Source organism: Mya arenaria, chromosome 2, assembly GCF_026914265.1.
Source record: "Mya arenaria isolate MELC-2E11 chromosome 2, ASM2691426v1".
NCBI lineage: Eukaryota > Metazoa > Mollusca > Bivalvia > Myida > Myidae > Mya > Mya arenaria.
Window position 1 is genome coordinate 32,049,868 of NC_069123.1, and position 17,583 is coordinate 32,067,450.

Genomic DNA, 17,583 nt, shown 5'->3' on the forward strand with positions numbered 1-17,583 from the left:
GGAAGACACTTTAAAAAATAATAATAAAGATTTTTTTACATGAGATGAACATTTCCTTGTTGTTGTTTTTTTGCTAAAATTGAGTTTTTAATTTTTTTTTACTTCAACGATTTAACGATTTGATAAAGAGCAAATTTTACAAGCACAAACAGGCAGAAAAAACAACCAACCGTAAAAAACATACTTCACATAAAAAACACATCAAACCGTGTCACACACAAGACATACCTGGCTACTACTGGGGAACGGGTCGATGTTTGTTATATGAGGGATTGTCGCGACATTCGAACGTGACAATGTCTGCGTCTTGCTTTTCACTTTCAAAGACGACGCTGGAAACATTATCCCGATTTCTTGGTTAGTACAAAATTAATCATTAAAATTGAGATAAAAACTATAAACTACAAGTGTTAATGGAATAGGATATTTTAACTAGAAAATAAAAATAATTGATTTGCAAGGCAACAGAGAGATCAAATTATTTTAAAAATAAACTGAAAACAGATGTAAACAACTTCTTTTAATTATAATTGTTCATTTCGAATTTGTTTAAAGGTTACAAAAAAAATATTTATCCTTGCAAATCAACTGCTAATAAATGAAAATAACTTTCTGCTCAAAACTGATCATTAAAACTTTTGAAGCTAACCACTAATTATAAGACATTTATACAAATAAATAAAATTTCTGTTTATGTACATGAAGAAGCACCTAAATGCAAAACTACCATTGACAAACAATAGCTTGTCCTAAGGCCACCCTTGATAAATACAGTCTAACCCAATTGACTCAAGGACCAGCAAAAATACCTGAAGCCTTGGGAAATTCCAGCCAAGCGGGAATTGTTACATTCAGCAGAAAAAATTTAGTTTCTTACATCCAGTTTGAGCCAACGAGAAAATCAAGCCAAGCAAGTTCGAGCCAATGGGGTTGGAGCGTATTTTGTCTGGCATTTCCTTACCCACATTTTTAGGTGTTGGCACTCTGGTAGTTTTTATTTCTTTCCTCTTAATTTCGTAATAATAAATGAAAAATAATTTTGACCACCAAGGCTTATCACAACATTCGGGTTGAGCGTATTTGTTTAAAGTCAGTAAGGAAATGCCAAACAATTTATGAATTGAGGCCTAATAAAGAGAAAGAGAGTAGAATAGCTAACAAAATTACTGTGAGCGAATGGCAACACTTTGTTCTTTTTTTGAAACATCTATCAAGGGGCGTAATTCAACATTTAGTGCTACACAAATACCAATTGTCCTTGTTAACATGTGTACCAAGTTTCGTTGAAAAAGGGAACAAGAGAACTGTTGAGCAAATGGCAACGCTTGTCCATTTTTTCTAAGCCTAGCAAAGGGTGTAACTCAATATTTAGTTCTCAAAAATACCAATTGTCCTTGAAAACATAGGTACCAAGTTTCGTTGAAAAAGGGAACAAGAGAACTGAGCGGATGCCAACAATTGTCCATTTTCTAAAGTCTGTCAAGGGGTGTAACTCAATATTTAGTGTTACATAAATACCCATTTTCCTCGCAAACATGAGAACCAAGTTTCATTGAAAATCGAACCTGAGCACTGCGCAGAAGAAAACAATTATTTAGTGTTCCCATAAGATATGGAAGGAACATAATTCTCAATGAATATTGTTGTTTTTGAGGTAAGCATACCAATAACAAATTTGGAAGGAAAATCATTCTCAATGAATATTGTTGCTTTTAAGTTTAGCATACCAACATCAATAGAAGTCCCCCAAAACAACACCAAGGCAATCACAGTATCTAGACATTTTTGTTTGTAAAAAGCAAAAAATTATTTGACTTGTAACCCAGAATTGTCTACCGGTATCTCATAAATGAATGACACTGCGAAATACTCAAACAAGCTAATAATAATTTAAGCACCCAGAAGTTTCGTTTTTCTCTAAAATAAACACCCAAATCACCTTCTGCTCCTCGCACTTCAGGAAAGCTTATCATCTCTTTGTCTCTTCTAACATCAAACAAAGTTGTCTCCCTTTTTTGTGTGCGTAATTTCTCAAGCGACTTATCGTGTAGGTGGCTCTTCTCGGACTGAAGTGGCTGCGGGCTTATCAGGACACTGTGATGGTTTGGGGGAGCTTTTTTGTAGTTTGCCTGCTTTTTTAACATCTTATCGTTAACCCTGCAAAAAGACAGTTCAACATTCTGAGGTTACAGAACACTAATTTTCCAAAGGGCTATTATGTGTAAGTTAGCTAGACATATACATAAAATTTAAATCATATGTAAAATAAAATACAAACATCATAATACACAAGAATGAATATAGAAACACTTGAAAAAATATTAAAATATATTTTCTATATTTCTGTAAAAAGAAAACAAGCATGAATTTCAGAATCAATCTGTTTTTATGTTAATGTAAATAAATGATTATTTTAACTTCATTCTAAAAATGGTATTTTTTAATGCAATACATAATTATTACAAAACTGAAATTTGTAATAATGTCAACAAATCTACACCAGCCTTAATCATTTATAATTGCATGCAGGTCTATAAAGAGACACAATTAAAATTTATTTAAAACAGAGTTTCCCTTTATACATTTTTTCCAGACAAAATTTTTGTACACATATAAAACAAATAGTGAGAAAAAAATGTGTTATACGTGAAAATGAAATACCAGCGAATAATTATTCACAAAAAAATAAGCTTTAACCATTATGCCATCAAAATCAAACACAAAAGCGATCTCACAAAGATTCTTGATTATGCACTAAATTTACTTAGAACCATTATTGAACAAATTATTTTCTAAACTAACCAAGCTAAACTAACCATTTTTATCGTTTATCATGCACCTATTAATGTTCTTCCCCAGGGAGAGGCGGTGGCAGCTGGCACACCTGGGAGATTTTGTTGTCCTAAGACCAACCCCGACAAGGAAAAGAATGTTAAGTAATAAGGTCCCAGCAAGTCAAGTTTCAGTGTGACAGTCCCACTCTGCCCATAAAAATAAAAGCTGTGTGGGCTTATTTATACTCGCACTTGGGCCTTGCCCATTCGGCGAGTGCTCCGTTAAGATTGTTAAATCATTTTAGGTTTTTGGAGCAAAGTGCACAGACAAAATGTTACCCTAGTTAGAGCTACCCTGGTTCTTTAACATGCACCAGGGTAAAGGACTGTCACACAAGACCCCAATTCAAGTCCCTCCTGGAAGACAATTAGTATTTTTTTGTGGTGTGGCGGGGAATCGAACCTGCGACCCCTGTAATGACAGTCAAGTGTGTTACCACTAGACCACCGATCTGGCACCGGTAATAACCCACTAAAGACCTCTTAATGCCCGCCGCTCTCTCCCTGGGTCAAAACATTGATGGAACCACTATATTATCTGCCCTGAGAGCAAACTCAGTTCAAAGGGAAACAACTCATGCAGGCAAGATCGATCTAAAGAGAATAACCTCCCTTCCCTCTAATATAGTAAGCAAGCCTAGCAATATCACCTTTGGGTTTCAACATTTCTGATATTGATTTTATTTTTTCACTGGCATTGAATCTTCTGGGCAAAAGACATTGTTCTAGAATATACTTGCAAAAAGGTATTTTTGCGTAACCAGTAGGCAAGTAGCTCTTGGCCAGCAGTAGTTCTCAGACAGTTACAATTTTCACTACAGTTTGGAAGTTATATATCAAGCACCTGGATTTTATCAATCAGGTATTTGAAACATTTCTGTAGGTACAAACACTTTCGCACAAAAATAACCACAAAATGAGAACTAAATTTTTAATCAAAGGGAGAAAAATCTTATAATATGCAATTTTTTAATCATGCAGAAATTACTTCCCTTGCTATTAATAATTTTAAAGGTATGACCAGTTATTATATATTTGTATGCTCTGCTTAAAAGCTTAATTTTTTGGTTTATATATACAGTTGAACACTGTTAATCCGAAGTTGTAGGGACCCAACAAATTACTTCGGAATAGCGGATCAACAATTTTTCACAAATGACAGCGTTCGCGAATTATAGGTGACGTGAAAAACTAAGCTGGAAAATTGCAATGTCGGTTACCCGTTACCAATACGATACACTCGGTTTGAGTTATCTTTCGTATATAAAAATATTTGTTGATTTATTGTTTAATAATTGACAAGTAATTGTAACCTCAAGCCGATGCCCGAGTGCACTCGCAGTAAGGTGTGATAAACTATGACACGATCAGGTTCGAATTAAGAATTGATAAATAGGTGTCAAATACCAAATCGGGACCGTAATTTTTACTTCGGAATAGCGATTATTTCCGAATAGCGATTTCGGATTTAAGACCAAAAATTTAGTTAAATAAAGAAGGAGTAAAATCGGGACCGAAAAAAAAAAATTCGAAATAGCGATAATTTCAGATAAACGGTGTTCGGAATAGATGAGTTCAACTGTATATTGAACTTGTACACAGATCTGAGTGTCACAGTGTCTGAGAACTACACACCTACTGATACAAAAGTGTAAAAAGTGGAATTAGAAAGACAAGTAATCCGATTGGCTACATCGTTCTCAGATCCAATTTAAGACCAAATTTGAGAAAAAGCCAAGACTTAATCATTCAATCATCACCAATTTATTTGGGTGCTTAATTTACTTACTTTCATCTTAAGGTATAATCTACTTCATTTCATGAATTTTGGATGACCTTGAAAAGGTTTTATGTGTTACTAGGAAAATATGTAAAAATTATACGGAAAATAATATAACAAACAAGTATTTTGGCATTTGAATGATTGCAAAATATGCCATTCTTGATAGATTTCAGTAAAAAAATATTACCAATAAATGCCATGACTTAATCTTTGTATTTAAAGCGTTCACTATTTGCATAAAAGTAATGGGGCGGTATTCATAAAACTTCTTAAAGCCATTTCCTACCTTGAGTCAATTTCTTAAATTTTTCATTGTCAAATTAAAAGGAATGTATAAGTGTTTTTAACATTTAAGTATATTTTTTTCAATAAGTTCAAAGAAAATAATGTATTTTGGAAATACTTTATTTTTCATTTCATATGACTAAAAAGATACAAGAGTTAGGAAAGTGACTTAAGTAAGGAAATGAATTAAGAAGTTTTATGAATACCGCCGCAGGAAGCAATGATCTTTCAAATATTGAAAATATTACAAAAACTACATGGAGTCACCAGGTAGCTTTATATTAATAAATTATCAGAAAACTAGTTTACTTGTGGGTCCAATACCTTATGAGCAAAACATGCAGATTTCCACACTTGCCTAGTTTTTTACAATTTATAAAGAGGCACAACTCTGCAAGAATTCAACCCAGATTGATGTTAGCATAACCTTGTACCAAGCATTGATTGGCGTTATAATGCACCTGAGTCAATTGCAACCACGGCCCCCCCAGGCTCGGGGTATTCCGGGGATAGCCGTGAAAATGGGCCGTGTTTTTACCTTCCAGGTGGACCCGCAGTGCTGGGTGAAAGAGGTGGTTTTGTCTTTGCACCAAATATAGCGGGTTATGGGCCTTACTTAGGGTCCCTGGGGTGCAGAGGCATTTGGCGGGGGGTTAACCAGCAGTTAGTCCCCGCAGAGCAGGGATTTTGCCCTGGCTTGGATGGACCGAAAGTCAAAGTCCCCGCTATTCCCTGGACATGGGGGGGCCGTGGTTACAATTGACTGGTGCATCAAAAGAATAATGCCCAACTTGAAAGTCTCTGGTTTATCTGATAATATAGTTATTTTATATATAAAGTTCTAAAACACTGCACCACTAATTACATTACATGATACTAAGAAAAGCTTTGACAATAATTTGTTGAGTTCCAAAATAGCCCATTTTTTTATGGATGTTCCAAAAACAGTCATTTATTTGGTTTTATTTGTAGGTTTTAAAAAAAAATCTCCAAAAAAATTAAAAGACAAAAAAAGCAAGATAAAAAAAAACTTCATTCAAAAATTTGTTAAGGCTTGTCATTAAATTGTTCGACCTTATCAGAAAATCTCTACTGCAGACCAGACCTTTACCAGAAACCCAAAGGTGATGTTTAATTACGCATGCACTCTTCCCATCCGCTGTTAAAGACATTCAACATTCACAGGTCCATTAGTACTTAGAAAAATTCCAGTATGCTTGCCAGGAATAAGGCTTTCCTTCAGGACTTCTAAATGATGATGTCCTAAAAATATCCAGCAAAAATATCCAGCAAAAATTAAGAAATTGATAAAAATGATAAAACCGATATAGGTGAATATGATAATACCGATATTGATGAAATGCTAAAACCGATATGGGTGAATATTGTAAAATCGATATTGATGAAATGCTAAAATCGATATGGGTGAATATAATAAAACCGATAATGGTGAATATAACAAAACAGTTATAGGTGAATGTAATAAATCTGAAAATGAAATGGAAAAAATATATAAATTACAAAAATACTTATTATAATGGATGTTCTACAGAACTGATATTAATATAATATTAATCATGTTTTGTATTTAAAAAATAAATATTTAGTAAAGCAAATTGTATCTGCAATTGTTTGTTTTGGCAAATAATTCATAAAATTTAACATGTAAAATTTGCCCTTTCACCAAAGCTCCCTGATACCATAGAAGTAAGATAAGTAAGGAAAAATAACCTAAAAACTAGTTATTGCTGTAATTAGCATACCCATTTCAAATCTGAATTTGAAACTACAATAATAATATATAATAATTACTAAGCCATAAAAAGTGTGTATCAAATACCTCTTTTTCATGTAGTCTGGAAAATTGTTATAATGTTGATATTATTTTTCTTCATTATTTTTCTAATTTGCTTGAAATACATGTAAATCACCATAAGCGCTTCAATAAGAAATAAACCAAGACATAATCAAGTTAAAATACACTGAATATCTTTTTTCTGAAAAGAAATCTCTGCAACATTAGGAATACCAGTTAGTAAAAGGAAATACAGTAAATGTCTTAATCAACATGCATGCCATAAAAGGCGCACAGGGATCTTTTCACTATGCAGCAGATACTGCACCTTTTTCATGTTTTGGACTCTATTTAATTGGATTTTAAAAAGTTGGTGAATGGGAAAAAATAGTATCTTTGAGCATGCTGGGTTCTCTAAAAGACATGTGCCCTGCACGTTTAATAGGACATTTACGGTATAAGAGAAAATGTCAATCAGAATTGTGACAAAATGATGAACAAAATAAATGTCCTTAATATATCTATGTAGAATTTTTTATACATAGTAAATATTTTCCATTGACAAATCATTCAATACTCTTATTATAAAAAGAATACATATGTCATAATCTGGGGGCTGTTTCATCAAGTTTTGTACCTAGAGAGGATTTCAAACAGTGCAATACTACTGTAGAAAATCTTTTCTAGGTATGCTTTAGCTCCGAGGATTTTGATGAAACAGCCCCCAGGTCGCAATATTATAAATTTATAGTATTTTTTCATCATTTTGTCTTGAAATCTGTTTATTCATGGAGAGATTGCAAAATATCAGTCAAAGTATCCGGGTAACATTTAAGACTCATTGAAATTAGAGGAAAAAGGCAACAAGATAATTTCTGGTAAAGAGACATTGATGGATGATTATCAATATTACAAGCAAATACCATAGTTCTATTTAATTATATCTTACTTGATGAAGTATGGGCCCATGTCTACAAACAGTCTCTTAGTTAAGCCTGAGTTCAGACTCAGGACTCAACAAACAGTCTCCAAATTAAGTCTGAGTTCAGACTCAGGACTCAATAGACAGTCTCTAAGTTCAGTCTGAGTTCAGACTCAGGACTCAATAGACAGTCTCTAAGTTAAGTCTTAGTTCAGACTCAGGACTCAACAAACAGACTCCAAGTTAAGTCTGAGTTCAGACTCAGGACTCAACAAACAGACTCCAAGTTAAGTCTGAGTTCAGACTCAGGACTCAACAGAGAGTCTCTAAGTAAAGTCTGATTTCAAACTCAGGACTCATCAAACAGTCTCTAAGTTAAGTCTGAGTTCAGACTCAGGACTCATCAAACAGTCCCTAAGTTAAGCCTGAGTTCAGACTCAGGACTCAACAGACAGACTCCAAGTTTAGTCAGAGTTCAGACTCAGGACTCAACAGACAGTCTCTAAGTAAAGTCTGAGTTCAGACTCAGGACTCATCAAACAGTCTCTCAGTTAAGTCTGAGTTCATGTAGTTGAGTATTGATGACTCTTTTTGAAATTATTAAATTATGTGCGTTTAACTTTGCAAAACAAAATGAATAAAGATGACTATTTGTGATTCAACACTTACCATGCTGCAATGTTATAAGTGTAGTTCAGTGCCCCCTGCGGAGTTGTTTTGAGTGAATGTTTAATATATTGCCCACTGACATTAAAAGGTAACCATTCATATGATACTTGTTCTACAGCATTCAAATTTTCAGACACTGATGTTGAAATATTAAAGTTTTACTGAAGTGTTTTCCTGTGTCTAGATTAAGACTCAAGACTTTTCGTAATCATGGGCCCAATTCTTAGAGACTGGCCATGCTTATATGGTGCCCATATTTTGCAAAAGGTGGGTAACATTGGATTGATAAATAAAAAAAAAAATCATGATAGAAATTATTATGTAAAAAAATTATGTTTACCCCAATTCAGGTGTCTCTCTACCTAAAAAGCTTTCAAGATTTCAATATGCAAACACTTCAATTATGATACGTGCAAATATAAAATTCAGCAAAATTTGGAAACGCTTCACACTGCATTGTTTTTAACTTACCATGCTTGACCTTTAACCGGGTCTTTATGGCTTTAAAATTAGAACATTAAACACCTCTTGAGTACATGATGAATTACAACATCAAACGTGTTGGATGTACATATAAAGAAATTAAAAAACAAATGTTTAGTATCCTTTTACCAGTTTTTAGCCTTCAACTGCAGAAAAACAGTTATTTCGGGTTGTAATTTCATAATAAACTTACGCAACCCCCTGTTTCTTAGAACACTTATTTAACTAAAAAGTTCCAATTCGTTGTTTTTTTGTTGAAAAGAAATAAGGCAATCCACTTGGAAATGAAATGACCAAAAAATCTGCAACAAAATGGACCAGATTTTTAAATGAAAATATACCGGTATTGTTTAAAAGGGATTCAATTGAAAAGAACATTATGTATTTGCTCTTAATCTAAAAGATGCGGACACATAATTTGGGAAATTAAAAAAAACAAGAGCTGTCACAGTATGTGACGAATGCCCCCGAATGTGACATTGACCTATGAACAAGGTCAGTACATGAAAAGTTAAAGATCAAACAAATACATACGGCAAGTTATTTTAAATTGCCTCTGAACATAAAAAATACCACCCATACTTGACAACCTACATTCTGATGTCCTTATATTCAGCATTCCATTGTGAATAAACACTAAGTGTATCTTTCACCTTAGAGGTAGGGACATGGGTCTTGCACGTGACACGTCGTCTTGGTATGTCGAACACATGTGGCAAGTTATTTTAAAATCTGTCCATACAAGAAAAAGTTACAGCCCGGACATAACAACCAATACTCTGTATCCTTATATGCAGCATTCCATTGTGAATAAACACCTAAGTGTGACCTTGACCGAAGAGGTAGGGGCACCGTTCTTGCACACAACACATCGTCTTGGTATAATGAACTCATGTGGCAAGTTATTTTAAATTCTGTCCACACAAGGGAAAGTTACAGCCCGGAGACCACAACCTATACTCTATGTCCTTATATGCAGCATTCCATTGTGAATAAACACTAAGTGTGACCTTGACCTAAGAGGTAGGGACACGGGTCTTGCATGCGACACGTCGTCTTGGTATGCCGAACAAATGTGGCAAGTTATTTTAAAATCTGTCCATACAAGGGAAAGTTACAGCCCGGACACCACAATCTATACTCTATGTCATTATATGCAGCATTCCATTGTGAATAAACACTAAGTGTGACCTTGACCTAAGAGGTAGGAACACAGGTTTTGCACGCGACACGTTATCTTGGTATGCCGAACACATGTGGCAAGTTATTTAAAAATCTGTCCATACAAGGGAAAGTTACAGCCCGGACACCACAACCTATACTCTATGTCCTTATATGCAGCATTCCATTGTGAATAAACACCTAAGTGTGACCTTGACCTTAGAGGTAGGGACACCATTCTTGCACGTGACACTTCGTCTTGGTATGTCGAACACATGTGGCAAGTTATTTAAAAATCTGTCCATACAAGGGAAAGTTACAGCCCGTACACGAGTTATTGAGCCGGACACACGGACGGACGCACGGACGGACGGTGCGATTTTAATATGCCCACCTTCGGGGGGCATAAAAAGTTTGCAATGATCAGTGAAATTGCTGAAAGGGAGACAACTCAAATTGGCTACTGATCTCCCTCAATGGAGGTAAAAGGGAGGTAACAATGTCATGACTAAATTTTGTACAGTGTAGTTCTGTACTTTGCAGTGCACTCTCGCTGTTCACAGCAAGAAAAGTACACTGAATTGGAAAAACAGCTGCCAAAAAGGGCATTAGCATTACAAGTGGATTACCTTGGACTTGAAATCCTTAATGGTCCGAGATTATTTAAACAAAATGAGCAGCAAATACCACCTGTGATAAAAGCAAATAACTACCATGGTGTACTTACCACATGATTCTACGTCATATGTAAACATAATGTTGATGGATGTTTGGGACATTTTTTTCAGCCAGACATGGTTGGATTTCACTTGTCATTATTTCCAAAGCTAATCAATGCTACAAACTCAAACTAAGAATGATCAGCGATGTAGTTATGAACACCTACTATTTAGGCAGTCCTTTCACATTTTGTGTTGTTGCATAGCAGTGATTTGAGGAAAAAGCAACAATGTTTTTATGTACACCTACTATTTATGCATTATGTCGTCCCATTGCAGTTTTATACGAGGAAATGAAACTAATGCAAATCAATATAGTCCGGCAGAAAAATGCCGAAATACTCATCAAGTTACTTGTAACATATGACGTAAAATCATGCGGCATGTTCATCATGACTACTCAAACGGTGATTTTCTCTGGTTGCACCCTTCGACTACCCAACTTTTTTCTGCAGTTTGTGTGTTAATAATCTTTTTAGAACCAAAGCCTTCAACTGGATATTAGTTGGACTGTCCACACCTGAGCAAAAAGCTGAATCATTTGGTCTTACTGATTATTCTTGAACGGTGAGATCTTGCCAAAGTCGAAACTACTCTGATGCTTTCTTGAGCTAGATAATTAAAACAGCAATAAACCACAAAAATCATGCACTTAGTAGCAATAATCGAATAAAATCGAAAAACATAGACGATTGTTACCCAACATTGGTGATAATCGATTTTGATCATCAATAATTGATTTTTGTCGAATTTTATTATTTTATCTAATAAGGATATGAAATTCAAGTGTGTATGATCATGTTATGAGTAAGTATAAACACCATATATCAAATTTAGTGCTACGAATGTACCAAAAAATAATTCTATTTTTGAAACTTTACTTTTTTCATTGAATATGTTGGGAACTCGGGCCAATTTTGAAACTTATAAGACACAGAATTAGATGCAATAAACATAATTGATATTTTCATTATAACCAATATTTAATATTTGAAAGACACTTCGGATTATTTCCGAACTGATAATCGATTATGGTTGTCTGTTTCGATTCGATTATCGATTATAAATTTGTCAGATTATTCAACACTCAGCACTTAACTTCGTAAATTTTCACAACAAGTTCTCATGCAATGTTAATATATATTTTAACAACAATATCTAGTTCATGCCTTCCTTCATGCATCTAACAAGAAACAAAGATATAAAGAGTTGTAACAAATCCAATGGATTAAGAAACCCATAAGACAATAGGTAATATTACATTCATCATAGAACAATTGATCAGTTTACCATTGCCAGTACAACAGAACAGAGTCAAGGACTTAAAGCTGCACTCTGAATAATTGACAGTTTTGACCTTTTTTAAAATTTTTGGCCTTAAACCTGTTAACAGTAATCATGAATTATTCATCAATATTCATGAAATATTCATGAACATTAAATTGCCACTGGACATGAAGTCATGAACCATTCATTAATTATAAAGTTCATGGCTGCATTTGTTCATGAATTGTTCATGAAAATCATCTTTTCATGAATTTTAGTGAAAGTGGCCATTTAACGTTCAAGAATAGTTCATGCACTTGGTTCATGAACAGTTCAAGAAAAGAACATGAATCATTCATGAACCATTCATAAACATTTCACAGGGGTAAGACTAAGAATCAGCTTATTTTGGCATCAGTGCCTTCAATTAAGTCAAATAAGATAACTCACAATAGAACTTAGTCATTTGTTTGGTAAACTGCCGAAAATTTAATTTTCTTAAAGCTTTAGTAATGTTTTTAGCAATAAAACATCAATATTCAAATGTAAATATGAAATCTGCGATCTGCTCTTTTGTCAGCAGTTTTATATCACTGGTTTCCAGACATTCACGCAAAAATTTGTTCATTCCAAGACAAAAAAAGAGTTGTCATAACAATCAACTTGTGAAAGTGCAGCTTAAGAATTTAAAATTTGGGACAGATTTTTGATGAAACAATTTTTTTTCAGTTAGGCCGAACAAAAAAAATGTATGTACAGGGTAACCCTACTTAATGAAAAAAAAAACATAAACACATTTTTTTTCTTTTAAACATAAACTGTCTAATTAAATTTTGACAGAGTAAAGCTCCATTACAACAGCAATATATGAGCGATATACAATAAATAGCGCTTTTTGCAAGCAAATGATCTTGACATGAATTATAGTTACTAAAAGTTTTGGGGATGTTACCCTAAACAGACAGTGCTTTTTTAGGCCTTACTTTAAAGTAAACAACTGAGATGAATATTTATTAATGTCCCAAAATGTAGATGAATATTTATTAATGTCCCAAAATGTAGATGAATATTTATTAATGTCCCAAAATGTAGATGAATATTTATTAATGTCCCAAAATGTAGATGAATATTTTTATATGTCCCAAAATGTAGAGTTATAAGGGCATGTTGAAATTCTTTCTGGTTTGTTATGAGCATTCAAAACTATGACGTGAAATTAAACAGAAACTAAATTTAGAACACAAAACGTACTGAAAAACCCCATAGATATTGGCTATTTTATTTAACATCCTGAAAAAATTCTTAACTCACTCTTGTTTTATATTTGCATTTACTTAGATCTTGACAAAAGTTTTAATCAAACAGGCCATTATCTAAAAAGATTCTATTTACATAACACTATGGCACTTAAGTGGATAAAAATTCAACTCATAATTGTTATTATTAGGTAGGTCTATTTGCATAATAATACATGGCCAGTATCCTTAAAACAACAAAAATAAGTCATTTCTTAACTTAAGTCAATTTCTTTGGTAAGTGTTTGTAAAATGAAAGTATATATATATATATATATATATATATATATATATATATATATATATATATATATATATATATATATATATATAAATTCAATAAAATCAATAAAAATAAAGCACCAAAGAGCATCTATATGATTTCTTAAAAAATGAAATATCTCCACGATTTATTTCAAGAGCCACAGGGTTTGCTTAATATGTGTGTACATAGGAGTACCAAGTTGTTGAATGTTTTTTGACTAGTAAAAGACAAGGTTAAAATTTTTGCCTTACTTCAGAGTACCAAAAAGCGTGCGTGTATTGTCCCAGGCAACACATGCACCAAGTTTTTTAAAAGTTTTTGACTGGTTATAGCCAAGGTATAAGTTGCTGTCTTATTTCAGAGTACCAAAGAGTGTGTGTGCAGTGTCTCCGGCAACATACGTACCAAGTTCTTGAAAAAATTTTCACTAGTTATAGCCAAGACTAAACTTTTTGCCTGATTTCAAAGCACCAAAGAGCGTGTGTGTACTGTCTCCGGCAACATATGTACCAAGTTCTTGAAAGATTTTTCACTAGTTATAGCCAAGACTAAACTTTTTGCCTGATTTCAGAGCACCAAAGAGTGTGTGTGCACTGTCTCCGGCAACATATGTACTAAGTTCTTGACTAGTCATAGCCAAGGTTTAAGTTTTTGCCTGTTGCCAACAACAATGTCAATGCTATGACAATATCTCATAAAATGTAGTCGATCTATCTTGATTTTTATGTCAAATTGCGATAGTAGGTTTACGATAAGCAAGAAAAAATATAAATCATGCGTTTGCAGTTCCAATTGAAAAACTTGATTCTTAAGAACAATCTGTGTGCTGCCAGTAAATAATGTTATCAGTTTATCACTTTTTTTTATAACTTCAACCAAATATCTTGAATCTTTGTCTGTAAAAGACATTTGTAGTCAAAATTTGATGTATTTTGCAAACTAAAATATGAAAATGTTGTTTGTGAAAAATGTACAAATTTTCCATGAAAGCAATAATAAGCATATATATTCTGCAACTATGTCTGAGAAAAGAAAGTGAATTTTAAAATATTAGTTTTAAATTAAATGGAACTGTGAAAGAGAAAAGTTAATAAATAATGTCTTATATTAGGCCGAGAATATTTTGAAGGAGAGTATATATATATATTGTGCAGTAGGTGCGTATAAAAATACAAGCTGTGATTTGTTTAAAGAATAATTGGCAATTTTAAGTTCACAAACTTTTCATAAAACAGAATCCTTAAAAATACATTTTGAAGATGAACAAAAATGGGATACATCAGTTACTTCAGTTGAACCCCTTTGGCTTGAACTCCCAGGGACCAGCGAAAATACTTCAAGCCTCAGATAAACTTGCAAAGCGGGAATGCTTTCTTTCAGTGTAAAGAAATCGGCTCTTTACATCCAGTTCGAGGCAACGAGGAATTCAAGCCAGGCCAGTTCGAGACAATGGGGCTCAACAGTATAGTTACAAGTCCGACTTTGTCAGCCATTACTTTTGATTATGCAGTTATGACATCAAAATTGATTCTTAAAAGTTTTGTCTGAATCACTCAATGAATGCCAACACTAAGTCGTGTCCGTAATTCAAGGGGCATAATTGAGAATTATTTCAGAAAGAGTTAAGGATCTTGTTACACATAACAATATGCATTTTGTTACTAGTTACATGTACTATGATTTCGTGTTAATACCGTAAATGTCCTATTAATTGGCCAGGTGCAAGTCTTTTGGAGAAGCCTTTGGCTTTTTAAAATCCAGTTAATTCAATGAGTAGACATTTATAGAGTCGAAAGTATTCAATCAGAACCTTTTTTTGCTTTGAGGGTAATCTTTGTTAATGTCACAGAATCAGAAAATAGATCCAGGGCGTCTTTTAGAGCATGTTCGTTTAATAGGACATTTACGGTAATCAATATCTCAATTGATATTCTAGTTATTGCCATGTAAGTGTTTTCTATCATCTTCTGACAACAGCGGCACCAAGCATTGCGCAACAGACTTATGACAGTTTAACATTAGAAATTTATGTATGTTAAGGCATTAACATGAACATTGCCAGCGAACATGTCAACAATTGTGTTACAATAAATATTGTGTTATTTCAACAAACATTGGGCGTAAGTGTGAGCGAGGACGGTACATCTGGTTACACAAGAGTTATCTGTCCTTACCTCAAGGGCATAGCCCCCGAATAAGGGGTCACCGCCCCACGGGGACTCTGGGTCGCGGTCATATTGTTTACGGGCGGAGCAAAAATATGGGGGTGGGGAGTCATATTTGAGTTCATCATGTTAGGACTGGAAATTATAAACATTTGAACATGCATTTTTTAAAACAAACAACTCAGGCCATACTTATTGTTATTTGTTTGTAATGACCTGACCACGACAAGGGAAATTAAATATATATTTCAGTGCCTAAGCCAGGACACTACAAACTAACAATTTTAGGGCTGGCCTGACATGCACTTTTTTTTCAAACTTCACAACACATACCACATTGGTTAAACAAATGTAAAGGCCCAGAAAAAAAATAGCAGTGCATCTTGCAATGGATATTTTAATTCATCAAAGTATAAAGCCTAAACTGGGCTTATCTGGCAAGCTTCCTTAAGTCATTTACTGATAAGCCTTTTTTGACAGTAATAATCATGACAGTGTAATCTAAACTAGTCAAACAGTCAATCTGTGAGAGTGCAGCTTCAAGACTTATTGAAAATGACGCCATACCAAGATTTGATACTTTTAACTTTCAAGCCTTCTCTTTTGGAAGTTTTCTCCAAAATAGTGGAAGTTTTTGTACTTCGAAGGACTCAAAGGGAGTTGTATACTTCAGTCACCGAAATTAGTCTTTTGGATGAACAAGCCCGAATTCATATACTTAACTGCTTGGCATTACATTTTTGAACAAGCCCTGCAGTATAAAACCCAGAATTTGAGCAAGCCCAGAAAGCAGGGCTTGCGGGCTTGTGCTAATTTCGACCAATGATACTTCCAAACTTCTTTGAATGGAAGCCCTGTACTATAATCTGTTTATTAACACCTAAAAATAGAGATTACCAAGATCCTGTTTAAGCTTGAAAGTATCTGATTTTTTATAACAAGAGGCATGCTTAATTTTCCAGGCCTTAGAAGCAATCAACTTAAAATTTTAGCACTTTAACGGAAGCATTTTAAATCCAGGTGCGGGTTTAGGATCCAAATCAATAGCATGCTATTAAACATATGAATTAAAACTATTTATGAAAAACACTTTCACCAAGTCATTGAAATAAGTTAAACAACTTATTGATCATAAGTACGAAATTATTGTTAATAAGGCCAGACTTAAAATATTCTTTGTTTCCCATCCCAAGACCCAGGGGCCTTATTCATAAAGTATCTTAAGTCATTTCCTAACATAAGTCGACTTCTTATCATTTTCATAATCAAATTAATAGAAATGTATAAGTGTTTTTAACATTACAGTATGTTTTTCTTTTCAGTTAGGTCAATGAAAATAATATATTTTGGAAATTCCTTTTTTTTTTTTATTTCATATGATTTAAGAGATACTGAAATTAGGAAAGTGACTTAAGTCAATAGCAAATGACTTAAAAAGTTTTATGAATACCGCCCCAGGTTTATTTTAAAGCATGGATTGGTAGGTTGATAAATATTTAATTTTTAAATTGTACTTTCCAGAATGTTCAAGCTGTATTGGTCAAATTAAAATGTAGTATTGCTACGCTTTAAGCAATAAATTAATTTGGGTCGGGCCATGTTTGGGGGAGGGATGGCAGTCATGGGATGGAAATTGTATAATATTTTATTTTAGGCCTCATGGTTTACCCTGCCAATATAAATACAATTCTTACAAACCCATATCTTATGTCCCCAATAATACCATGCGTCTTTCAGTAACAATTTTCAAAAAAAAAAAATCGACAAAATTAATCCTTTTCAATTCAAAGGACTACATTAATAGCATTTCTTTTCAATTTTTTTTTTTCCATATCAAAAGCAATTCCATAATTTTCAAATGTGTAAATCTGTTTCAAAATGAAAAAAGATGCATTATAGTATATTTCTTTATATAGGTACATATGTTATATGGATTTATAA

General features: G+C 33.6%; 1 protein-coding gene across 5 annotated transcripts in view; it reads right to left on the reverse strand.

Moving 5' to 3' along the window:
• The window catches only part of LOC128208849 (cyclin-dependent kinase-like 2), a 67,610-nt gene that overhangs the window by 17,574 nt on the left and 32,453 nt on the right, over positions 1-17,583 (reverse strand). For 2 of the 5 annotated variants that reach the window (XM_052912502.1, XM_052912492.1), the window contains 4 exons: positions 15,652-15,777; positions 6,100-6,165; positions 1,940-2,157; positions 229-332 (listed from right to left, as the gene is read on the reverse strand). In XM_052912502.1, the coding sequence (XP_052768462.1) occupies positions 229-332; positions 1,940-2,157; positions 6,100-6,165; positions 15,652-15,777 (514 nt within the window). Of the gene's footprint in view, positions 1-228; positions 333-1,939; positions 2,158-6,099; positions 6,166-8,759; positions 8,790-11,202; positions 11,263-15,651; positions 15,778-17,583 lie in introns of all 5 variants that reach the window. The other 3 variants (XM_052912512.1, XM_052912521.1, XM_052912529.1) reach the window with 3 other exon arrangements.